Source organism: Entelurus aequoreus, linkage group LG14 (genome assembly GCF_033978785.1).
Source record: "Entelurus aequoreus isolate RoL-2023_Sb linkage group LG14, RoL_Eaeq_v1.1, whole genome shotgun sequence".
Lineage (NCBI taxonomy): Eukaryota > Metazoa > Chordata > Actinopteri > Syngnathiformes > Syngnathidae > Entelurus > Entelurus aequoreus.
Window position 1 is genome coordinate 58,661,756 of NC_084744.1, and position 12,270 is coordinate 58,674,025.

The 12,270-nt window shown below is 38.0% G+C and overlaps 1 protein-coding gene across 1 annotated transcript in view; it reads right to left on the reverse strand.

The window, feature by feature from the left end:
• Positions 1 to 2,041: 2,041 nt before the first annotated feature.
• The window catches only part of LOC133665131 (AP-1 complex subunit gamma-1-like), a 56,994-nt gene continuing 46,765 nt past the window's right edge, over positions 2,042 to 12,270 (reverse strand). Inside the window, exons 19-22 of the mRNA XM_062070355.1 lie at positions 11,191 to 11,356; positions 9,775 to 9,944; positions 6,359 to 6,457; positions 2,042 to 3,269 (exon numbers count right to left, since the gene is read on the reverse strand). Coding sequence (XP_061926339.1) covers positions 3,174 to 3,269; positions 6,359 to 6,457; positions 9,775 to 9,944; positions 11,191 to 11,356 — 531 coding nt within the window. The 3' untranslated portion in view covers positions 2,042 to 3,173. The remainder of the gene's footprint in view (positions 3,270 to 6,358; positions 6,458 to 9,774; positions 9,945 to 11,190; positions 11,357 to 12,270) is intronic.

Here is a 12,270-nt window from a genome sequence, read left to right on the forward strand (position 1 = left end):
AACGTACGCATAGTGCCAGATAAACACAGCAGAATGAAGTGCATGACAAATACAACTCGCTGAATTAGTGGTTCTTTGCAATGCTCATTAAAGTGCATTGTATCATGTCACACAGTTGGCAACTTCCTATGAGGAGTTTTATTATACTTTTATAAACAAGCTGTGTTTAGTGCACAGGTGTCAAACTCAAGGCCCTCCACCTCATTTTATGTGGCCTGCCTGGAAATAATGTCAATAAAATACTAGAGATGTCCGATAATGGCTTTTTTGCCGATATTGTCCAACTCTTCAGTACCGATTCCGATATCAACCAATACCGATATATACAGTTGTGGAATTAACACATTATTAGAGATGTCGGGTGATATCGGCCTGCCGATATTACCAGTCGATAAATGCTTTAAAATGTAATATCGGAAATTATCTGTATCGTTTTTTTTTGTTTTTTTTATTAAATCAACATAAAAAACACAAGATACTAGGGGTGCGGGAAAAAAATCGCGATTCTCACGTTGTGCGATTCAGAATCGATTCTATATTTTAAAAAATCGATTTATTTATTTTTTATTTAAAAAAAAAAAAGTTTTTTAATTAATCCAACAAAACAATACACAGCAATACCATAACAATGCAATCCAATTCCAAAGCCGAGCCAGCAACACTCAGAAGTGCAATAAACAGAGCAATTGAGAGGAGACACAAACACCACACAGAACAAACCAAAAGTAGTGAACCAAAAATGAATATTATCAACAACAGTATCAATATTAGTTACAATTTCAACATAGCAGTGATTAAAAATCCCTCATTGACATTATCATTAGACATTTATAAAAAAAAAAAAAGAACAATAGTGTCACAGTGGCTTACACTTGCATCGCATCTCATAAGCTTGACAACACACTGTGTCCAATATTTTCACAAAGATAAAATAAGTCATATTTTTGGATCATTTAATCGTTAAAACAAATGTACATTATTGCAATCAGTTGATAAAACATTGTCCTTTACAATTATAAAAGCTTTTTACTCTGCTTGCAAGTCAGCAGACTGGGGTAGATCCTGCTGAAATCTATGTATTGAATATCGAATGAATCGGGAAAAAATCGTTTTTGAATTGGAAAAAAAAAATCGATTTTGAATCGAATCGTGACCCCAAGAATCGATATTGAATCGAATCGTGGGACACTCAAAGATTCACAGCCCTACAAGTTATCCATCAAATTGTACACTATTAAAATGACCAATAGATTTTACTGTAAAATTGAGGGAGTTTTTTTTTTGAGAAAAAAACGACCAATGTTTGTTTTTTTACAGTAAAATTCTGTCCACTGAGGTGTCGGTTTGTTTGTTTTTTTAAAATCCACGGTTGATGATTTTATGGTACCACATTTAATTATGGTAAAAAAAAAAGCTGGCAGCTGAGTTGCCAAAATAAAATTAAAGAGAGGTACTGTATTTCTATTTACAGTAATATGTTGTAATAATAATAATAAAATAGCACCATATATTTGACAATAAAAGCAAATTGGATAACATCTCGGAGAAGCGTTCCACTCTGCAAGGCGAAATTATGGACGTAGTTTATCAACACACATTTTCCCCTGAGTTTGACACCTGTGGTATAAAACAATGTCAGGGAAATCTTTTCAGCGCAGAAATTATGACTAAATATGTGAAGTTGTATTTATTTGCACTTTACTTTTATTAAGAAACATTTATTAATTTTAGCACAACATATTACATATTGTATGTAAATGTATTGTTTATTTGGTTAGTACTTCTTTTTGTAATCAGCCTGACCTAAGCCTAAGGTTTATTTGTTATATCAATAATATTTGTGGTTAGCACATGCTTTTATATCATTTGACAAGGTAGTAAACTGTAAGTAAGTTAGATATAATTATTAAAGAGTAAGGTGACTAATTCAGTGTTAATACTGGAGTGGTCCCCGGCCCCCTCTGTAGTGGAAAAGATGGGTTAAGAAGCCCTGGTGTATAAAATGATGTCACAAATGGTGACTTCCTATCTATAAACACCTTTATTGGTGTGTTCAGTGGGAGGGAAAGTTAACTGCAGAGTAAATCAACACAAGCTTCCCAAACTTTATTTAAAAAAAAAAAAAAAAAAAGGATACGGTGGGAGAAACTGATCTGATACCTACAAGTCATTCCAAAGTTGTCCATGTACAGAAATAAATACATCCTGTAGAAGTATAACCACATGAGTATATATACATGGCGTAGGGAAAGTATTCACAACACTCGTCACAGCCTTATTCCACAATGGACTGGGTTTTTTTTGTCCTCAAAATTCTACACACAATACCCCATCATGACAATGTGATGTTTATTTTGCTAATTTATTACAAACTGACCAAAGATAGGTGTTTTTTGTTATTTTTAATACATCTGAAAAATATATATATATTTAATTGTCATTATGGGGTATTGTGTGGAGAATTTTATGGATAAAAAAGAATTTGGTCCATTTTGGAATAAGGCCGTGACATAAAATGTGGGATAAAGTGAAGCTCTATGAATACTTTTCTATTTTGTTTTATTACCAACACTTTTTTTTTTTTTTAGACAATTAATTTATCTAGCAGAATTTAGTGATTTTTTTTAATTTTTTTTACATCAAATTATGCTGACGATTTAATGGGATCAAAAATTGTGTTAAAATATTCAGTTTGTGTTTAAAAATTCAGTGTAAAAAATGTTTTTGTGCAGAAATATTTACTTCAAAACTCGCCTCCAATCTTAATTTAGGGAGTCAAATATTTCTGCACAAAAACATTTTTTACACTGATTTTTTTAAATAAACAAATATTACTCACACATTTTTACTCAATAAAAAATTAAATGGAATTTTTATGAAATTTAAAAAAATTAATTGTCCAAAAAAGGCTTTTGTAATAAAAAGCCAAATGAGGTTCCATAAAAAGAGCTTAAAAAGGGTCTGATTGCATGGTCACACAAAAGGAAGGCACAGGAGCAGTGAGGAGTGGAGCATCAGGAGTGTTTCACGCCCGCTCAGAAGGACAAATTGGAAGTAAATACCCGCTACAACCCCTGAATGTGACACCTTGTATGGAGAGTGGGAATACTTCATTTGTTGCCAAGGAGACAACACTATAAAAGGTGTGGTGCTCGCACACTACCAAGCGCTGGTCAGGTCAGTCCGGGGAAGGAGTCGATCTGGATCATGTCCTGAGCGGTAGATCCTTGGCTGGAGTAAGACATCCTTATCCTCATCTTCAGGTTGACCTGCGGGGGAGGAGGTGACATGGAGAGCATCCTTACTAGTTTTGTCTCACACCCTGTTTGTCGTCTTACGGTCACGACTGGGTCCTTGGCCTGGTTTGTTCTCCCAGAAGGCAACGGAAAATTGGCGCGTGCGAGACGTGAATTTAAATAAGTTTTTAATTCTAACTAAAAAAAAAGTACAAACAAAAGGCGCTCACAGCGGAGGTAAAAAAAAGTTGACTATGAAAACTAAAGGCGGAGAACTATAGACGTTAAACAACAACTTACTTGACAAGGAACTGTGAACATGGCCTGAAGAAGCGCGATGAAAAAGTGTGCGGAGCATAAATGTGATGTCGCCGGGACGAACAGAAACAGACAGATTTAAATAGTGACATGATCGGTGAAAACAGGTGCGTGACAGGACAGGTGAAAACCAATGAGTTGCTATGGAAACAAACAAGGAAGTGCAACCAGGAACTAAAAAGAGTCCAAAAAACAAACAACACATGGCCAAAACAAAAACATGATCAACAGACATGACACTTACACCCTCTAGTTGTAATTGTGCTAGGATGTACCAGGTGTGGACAACTCATACGACAAGTTAACTTTCAGTTTCGATCTCCGTCGAGGCAAGGCAGCAGGGTGAATGTAAAGAGGGCAACTGTCTTAGAGAAGGTTCTGAACTTTACACATACATCTCCTTCTTGCTGTTGTTCATACTTACTACTCTGTGTACTACTACAACTACACTGTGTAGAACTACAACTGCTCTGTGTAGAACTACAACTACTAAGTGTACTATTACAACTACTCTGTGTATAACTAGAACTACTCTGTCGAACTAGACCTACTCAGTGTAGAACTACCCTGTGTAGTACTACAACTACTCTGTGTAGACTAGAACTACTGCGTCAAACTAGAACTACTCTGCGTCGAATTAGAACTACTCTGTGTACACCTAGAACTACTCTGTCAAACTAGGACTACTCTGTGTAGTACTACAACTACTCTGTGTACACCTGGAACTACTCTGTCAAACTAGGACTACTCTGTATAGAATTAGACCTACTCTGTGTCAAACTACAACTCCTGTGTACACCTAGAACAGGGGTCGGCAACCCGCGGCTCTAGAGCCGCATGCGTCTCTTTAGCGCCGCCCTAGTGGCTCTCTGAAGCTTTTTAAAAAATGTATGAAAAATGGAAAAAGATGAGGGGGAAAAAAATATATTTTTTGTTTTAATATGGTTTCTGTAGGAGGACAAACATGACACAAACCTCCCTAATTGTTATAAATCACACTGTTTGTATTAAACATGCTTCACTGATTCGAGTATTTGGCGAGCGCCGTTTTGTCCTACTAATTTTGGCGGTCCTTGAACTCACCTTAGTATGTTTACATGTATAACTTTCTCCGACTTTCTAGGACGTGTTTTATGCCACTTCTTTTTCTGTCTCATTTTGTCCACCAAACTTTTAACGTTGTGCGTGAATGCACAAAGGTGAGTTTTGTTGATGTTATTGACTTGTGTGGAGTGCTAATCAGACATATTTGGTCACTGCATGACTGCAAGCTAATCGATGCTAACATGCTATTTAGGCTAGCTATATGTACATATTGCATCATTATGCCTCATCTGTAGCTATATTTGAGCTCATTTAGTTGCCTTTAAGTCATCTTAATTCAATTTATATCTCATGACACACTATCTGTATGTAATATGGCTTTTCATTTGTTGCGGCTCCAGACAGATTTGTTTTTGTATTTTTGCTCCTATATGGCTCTTTCAACATTTTGGGTTGCCGACCCCTGACCTAGAACTACTCTGTGTACACCTAGTACTACTCTGCGTCGAACTAGAACTACTGTGTCGAACTAGAACTACTCTGCGTCAAACTAGACCTACTTTGTGTAGAACAAGACCTATGCTGTTTAGAATTAGACCTACTCTGTGTAGAATTAGAACTACTCATCTGTGTAGAACTATAACTCCTCTGAGTCGAACTACAATTCCTCTGTGTACACCTGGAACTACTCTGTCGAACTAGACCTACTCAGTGTGCACCTGGAACTACTCTGTCGAACTAGACCTACTCTGTGAAGAATTAGACCTACTCTGTAGAACTATAACTACCTTGTCAAACTAGGACTACTCTGTGTAGAACTACAACTACTCTGTGTCGAACTACAACTCCTGTGTACACCTATAACTACTCTGTGTCGAACTAGAACTACTCTGCGTCAAACTAGACCTACGCTGTCGAACTAGACCTACTCTGTGTAGAACTAGACCTACGCTGTGTAGAATTAGAACTACTCTGTGTAGGACTACAACTCCTCTGTCTAGAACTATAACTCCTCTGTGTCGAACTAGACCTACTCTGTGTACACCTACAACTACTCTGTAGAACTATAACTACTTTGTCAAACTAGAACTAGAACTACTCTGCGTCAAACTAGAACTACTCTGTCGAACTAGACCTACTTTGTGTAGAACTAGACCTATGCTGTTTAGAATTAGACCTACTCTGTGTAGAATTAGAACTACTCATCTGTGTAGACTATAACTCCTCTGTGTCGAACTACAATTCCTCTGTGTACACCTGGAACTACTCTGTCGAACTAGAACTACTCAGTGTGCACCTGGAACTACTCTGTCGAACTAGACCTACTCTGTGTAGAATTAGACCTACTCTGTGTACACCTACTCTGTAGAACTATAACTACCTTGTCAAACTAGAACTAGGACTACTCTGTGTAGAACTAGACCTACTCTGTGTACACCTACAACTACTCTGTAGAACTATAACTACTTTGTCAAACTAGAACTAGGACAACTCTGCGTAGAACTAAAATGTGTGTGAAGGGTATGGTGAATGATATGCGTGAGTGGAACGGTTCCAAATCGATTGAGAAATGTGCAAGTTTGAAAAATGGCCCATTCATTTTCAATGGGGAGAAAATTTCAGGAAAACCGTGAATTCTGGGTAACCCGGGATAATCTCCGGATGTAGTCGCCCGGCTCTATTTAGACGGCCTTAGAAGTGAAGAACCTGGGAGGACTTTTCCCAAAGATTGTGCGGTGGGTGTGAGGGTCCTCACTCACCTTGTTGGGGTTGTTGAGGACGACCAGCTGGGTGATCCGAGCTGCGCCTCGTGCAGGAAGTAGATCTCCACTGGGGGCCTTCATGAGTAAGTGGACGCTCTGCAAGAACACATTTCACATTTTCACTCGAATAGTGGCCACATTTTGTACAACAATTAGCACACCTTTACGTCTCATTTTTGAGGCTCTGGACAAAAAACAAAAAAAAACTCACCAATTTTTGCAAGTGCCTCAGGGGCGAGAGTCTTATATTTTTGGGGTCCGAACATGAATTTTCTAAATTAAATCTCTAGTGGTCCAGACTTTGAGGACAAAACACACAAAACCAGTCCAATCAAACTCTCTGGCTTTAAGAAACACTCAAAAAATCATTTGTGGAAGTCTGTAAATGGGTTATAGTGTCTTGCTCAAGGACACAACGGACGTGACGAAGTTGGCAGAAGGTGGGGATCGAACCAGGAACCCTCAAACTGCTGGCACGGCCACTCTCCCAACGCCGACCCTAACATTAGCATTTTTAGATCAAACAGATTAAGTCTGTTCAATAGTCTGCATTAAAACCCCAAAAAATATGTGTAGACTGCAATATGACGGCAGTCACACATAAGATATACATGTAGACTGCGATATGATGGCAGTGACACAAGAGATACGTGTAGACTGCGATATGATGGCAGTCACACATAAGAGATACGTGTAGACTGCAATATGATGGCAGTCACACATAAGAGATACATGTAGACTGCAATATGATGGCAGTCACACATAAGAGATACGTGTAGACTGCAATATGATGGCAGTCACACATAAGAGATACGTGTAGACTGCAATATGATGGCAGTCACACATAAGAGATACGTGTAGACTGCAATATGATGGCAGTCACACATAAGAGATACGTGTAGACTGCAATATGATGGCAGTCACACATAAGAGATACGTGTAGACTGCAATATGATGGCAGTCACACATAAGAGATACGTGTAGACTGCAATATGATGGCAGTCACACATAAGAGATACGTGTAGACTGCAATATGACGGCAGTCACACATAAGATATACATGTAGACTGCGATATGATGGCAGTGACACAAGAGATACGTGTAGACTGCGATATGATGGCAGTCACACATAAGAGATACGTGTAGACTGCAATATGATGGCAGTCACACATAAGAGATACATGTAGACTGCAATATGATGGCAGTCACACATAAGAGATACGTGTAGACTGCAATATGATGGCAGTCACACATAAGAGATGCGTGTAGACTGCAATATGATGGCAGTCACACATAAGAGATACGTGTAGACTGCAATATGATGGCAGTCACACATAAGAGATACATGTAGACTGCAATATGATGGCAGTCACACAAGAGATACATGTAGACTGCAATATGATGGCAGTCACACATAAGATATACATGTAGACTGCGATATGATGGCAGTCACACATAAGAGATGCGTGTAGACTGCAATATGATGGCAGTCACACATAAGAGATACGTGTAGACTGCAATATGATGGCAGTCACACATAAGAGATGCGTGTAGACTGCAATATGATGGCAGTCACACATAAGATATACATGTGGACTGCGATATGATGGCAGTCACACATAAGAGATGCGTGTAGACTGCAATATGATGGCAGTCACACATAAGATATACATGTAGACTGAGATATGATGGCAGTCACACAAGTGATGCGTGTAGACTGCAATATGATGGCAGTCACACATAAGAGATATGTATAGACTGCAATATGATGGCAGTCACACATAAGAGATACGTGTAGACTGCAATATGATGGCAGTCACACATAAGAGATACGTGTAGACTGCAATATGATGGCAGTCACACATAAGAGATACGTGTAGACTGCAATATGATGGCAGTCACACATAAGAGATACATGTAGACTGCAATATGATGGCAGTCACACATAAGAGATACATGTAGACTGCAATATGATGGCAGTCACACATAAGAGATACGTGTAGACTGCGATATGATGGCAGTCACACATAAGAGATACATGTAGACTGCACTATGATGGCAGTCACACATAAGAGATACGTGTAGACTGCAATATGATGGCAGTCACACATAAGAGATACATGTAGACTGCACTATGATGGCAGTCACACATAAGAGATACGTGTAGACTGCAATATGATGGCAGTCACACATAAGAGATACGTGTAGACTGCACTATGATGGCAGTCACACATAAGAGATACGTGTAAACTGCAATATGATGGCAGTCACACATAAGAGATACGTATAGACTGCAATATGATGGCAGTCACACATAAGAGATACATGTAGACTGCACTATGATGGCAGTCACACATAAGAGATACGTGTAGACTGCAATATGATGGCAGTCACACATAAGAGATACGTGTAGACTGCACTATGATGGCAGTCACACATAAGAGATACGTGTAAACTGCAATATGATGGCAGTCACACATAAGAGATATGTATAGACTGCAATATGATGGCAGTCACACATAAGAGATACGTGTAAACTGCAATATGATGGCAGCCACACATAAGAGATATGTATAGACTGCAATATGATGGCAGTCACACATAAGAGATACGTGTAGACTGCACTATGATGGCAGTCACACATAAGAGATACGTGTAGACTGCAATATGATGGCAGTCACACATAAGAGATACGTGTAGACTGCACTATGATGGCAGTCACACATAAGAGATACGTGTAAACTGCAATATGATGGCAGTCACACATAAGAGATATGTATAGACTGCAATATGATGGCAGTCACACATAAGAGATACGTGTAGACTGCAATATGATGGCAGTCACACATAAGAGATACGTATAGACTGCAATATGATGGCAGTCACACATAAGAGATACGTGTAAACTGCAATATGATGGCAGTCACACATAAGAGATATGTATAGACTGCAATATGATGGCAGTCACACATAAGAGATACGTGTAAACTGCAATATGATGGCAGCCACACATAAGAGATACGTGTAGACTGCGATATGATGGCAGTCACACATAAGAGATACGTGTAGACTGCAATATGACGCCAGTAAACAACACCAAAACTTGAAATGTTCCATTGAAAATATAGAACATTGCACACAGCCCTCAAAAATCTGTCAAATTGGACGGCGTGGCGGAGTTGGTAGAGTGGCTGTGCCAGCAACCTGAGGGTTCCTGGTTCGATCCCCAGCTTCTACCACCCTAGTCACCCTATGGTCTGAGAAAAGTGTACTAGTGGTGAGTTTTTGTTTGTTTCGTGTTCCTTAAAGCCATAAAGTTGCCATTTGACATGACTATAGTCAACATGAAACAACAATAAGGAGATTGCATCATTTCTCTATGTGTCTTTTAATGAGTGATGTCAAACACTAACCTTGGGAACGGCGGCCTGGAGTGCGAAGCTGGAGATGTCCGAGTCGGAGGAGTTGGAGGCGGTGAGCGTGACGGTCAGGTTGGCGTCCGACTGTTTCTCGCAGCTCAGCGTCAATGTCACGCCGTTCTTCTGGTACACGGTGGTGGTGGTGGTGGTGGTGGTGGTGGGGGCTGTGGGCACACGGGCAAAGTCACGCTTCAGCACGTTCTCACTCTCACAATGCCTTTTTAATTGTGATCAATCCAAATTCCAAATGTTTTAATCATGATTAATAAAACATTTCAAAATTTGAAAGTGTGATTAATCTGATTTTTTAATTGGGATTAACCCAAATTCTGAAGTGTGATTAATTAAATTGTTTTAATTGTGATCAATCCACAGTCTAAAGTGCTTAATACATTTTTTAAGTTATGATTAATAACAAATTTCAAGTGCTATTAATCATATTTTTAATCATGGTTAATTGACATTTTAAAGTGCGATTCATCTGATTTAATTAATTGTCACACATCCAAATTTGAAAGTGTGATTCATCTGATTTTTTAATTGTGATTAATCCAAATTCTACAGTGTGATTAATTCGATGTTTTAATTGTGATCAATCCAAATTCTAAAGTGGTTAATCAAATGTTTTAATTATGATTAATACAAAATTTCAAGTGCAATTAATCAGATTTTTTAATCATGGTTAATTGAAATTTTAAAATGCGATTAATCTGATTTTATTAATTGTCACACATCCAAATTTGAAAATGTGATTAATCTGATTTTTTAATTGTGATTAATCCAAATTCTAAAATGGTTACTCTGTTTTAATTATGACTAATACATTTTTTAAGTGCAATTAATAATTTTTTAAATCATGGTTAATTGAAATTTTAAAGTGCGATTAATCTGATTTTATTAATTGTCACACATCCAAATTTGAAAGTGTGATTAATCAAACGTTTTAATTATGATTAATACAACATTTCAAGTGCAATTAATCAGATTTTTTTAATCTTGGTTAATTGACATTTTAAAGTGTGATTAATCTGATTTTTTTTTAATCGTGATCAATCCAAATTAGAAAGTGGTTGATTAATTTTTTTTAAATGTGATTAATCCAAATTTTACAGTGTGATTAATCGACATTTTTAAAAATGTGATTCATCCAAATTGTAAAGTGTGAATCACCTAATTTTATAAATCATGATTAATTAAAATTTTAAAGTGTTATTAATCAGATTTGCTGTATCAATAAAAATAATTATTGAAAAATATATTAAAATCATGAAAAATTATATTAAATTATGATAATGATAATATAATTTTATTAAATATTTTTTTTAATTAATTTTGGTTCAAAACTTCTGGTGTAATACCAAATTAGAGCTGCAACTGAAACCTGATAGTCCAAGTGTGTCAGTGTGAGACCTGCGGTCGGTGGGGTTGGTGGTTCAAAGCCCCCCAACAGGTCCAGGAGGTCCTCCCCGGCAGGTCTTGCTGTGTTGACGGACAGGCCGGGTGCTGCGCTGCCCTGAGCTGGACCGGGCTGAACTGGCTCCCCGGTGTCCCCCAGCAGGTCCAAGAGGTTACACACCTTCGGTAAAAAAACCACACGCTTCATTTACTGGAATGCTAGAAGGAACATAGTACAACTAGATTTATCAGTTCTGACTCACTACGCACAGAACCTCTCAGTTAAACTGCTTAGCCCACCACCAGGCCTACCGTCAAGCATGGTGGTGGTAGTATTATGCTCTGGGCCTGTTTTGCTGCCAATGGAACTGGTGCTTTACAGAGAGTAAATGGGACAATGAAAAAGGAGGATGTGGAGGGGGGGCGTGGCCTGCGGGCCTGCCGCGGAACGGGGGTGTGCAAGGACCGGCCTCGAAGACAGCGACAGGTGAGTAATAAATTCATAAAAGAAGCAAACTTCATGAATGATTTTTTTTTGTGACCAACAAGTATGTGCTCCAATCACTTTATCACAAAGAAATAAGTTGTAGAAATGATTGGAAACTCAAGACAGCCATGACATGATGTTCTTTACAAGTGTATGTACACTTTTGACCACGACTGTACATTTTGACGCCACAATAATAATAATAATAATAGATTTTATTTGTAAAAAGCATTTTACATTGAGTAAACAACCTCAAAGAGCTACAGTGTATTAAAAAAATAAAAAGATAATAAAAACAGCCAAATAGCTAAAACTAGTATGCATATATCTAAAAAAAAAAAAAGGGTTTTTAAAAAAAAAAAAAAAAGGTTTTTTAAGCCTTTTTTAAAAGCATTCACAGTCTGTGGTGCCCTCAGGTGGTCAGGGAGAGCGTTCCACAAACCGGGAGCGGACAATCTCGAACGTTTTTTTGAGGCTGATTTATAAACATTTCATGGTTTGTATTCATATTTTTGGCCCTCATATTGTGGACCCCGACTTAAACAGGTTGATAAACTTATTGGGGTGTTACCATTTAGTGGTCAATTGTACGGAATGGGGTGTTACCA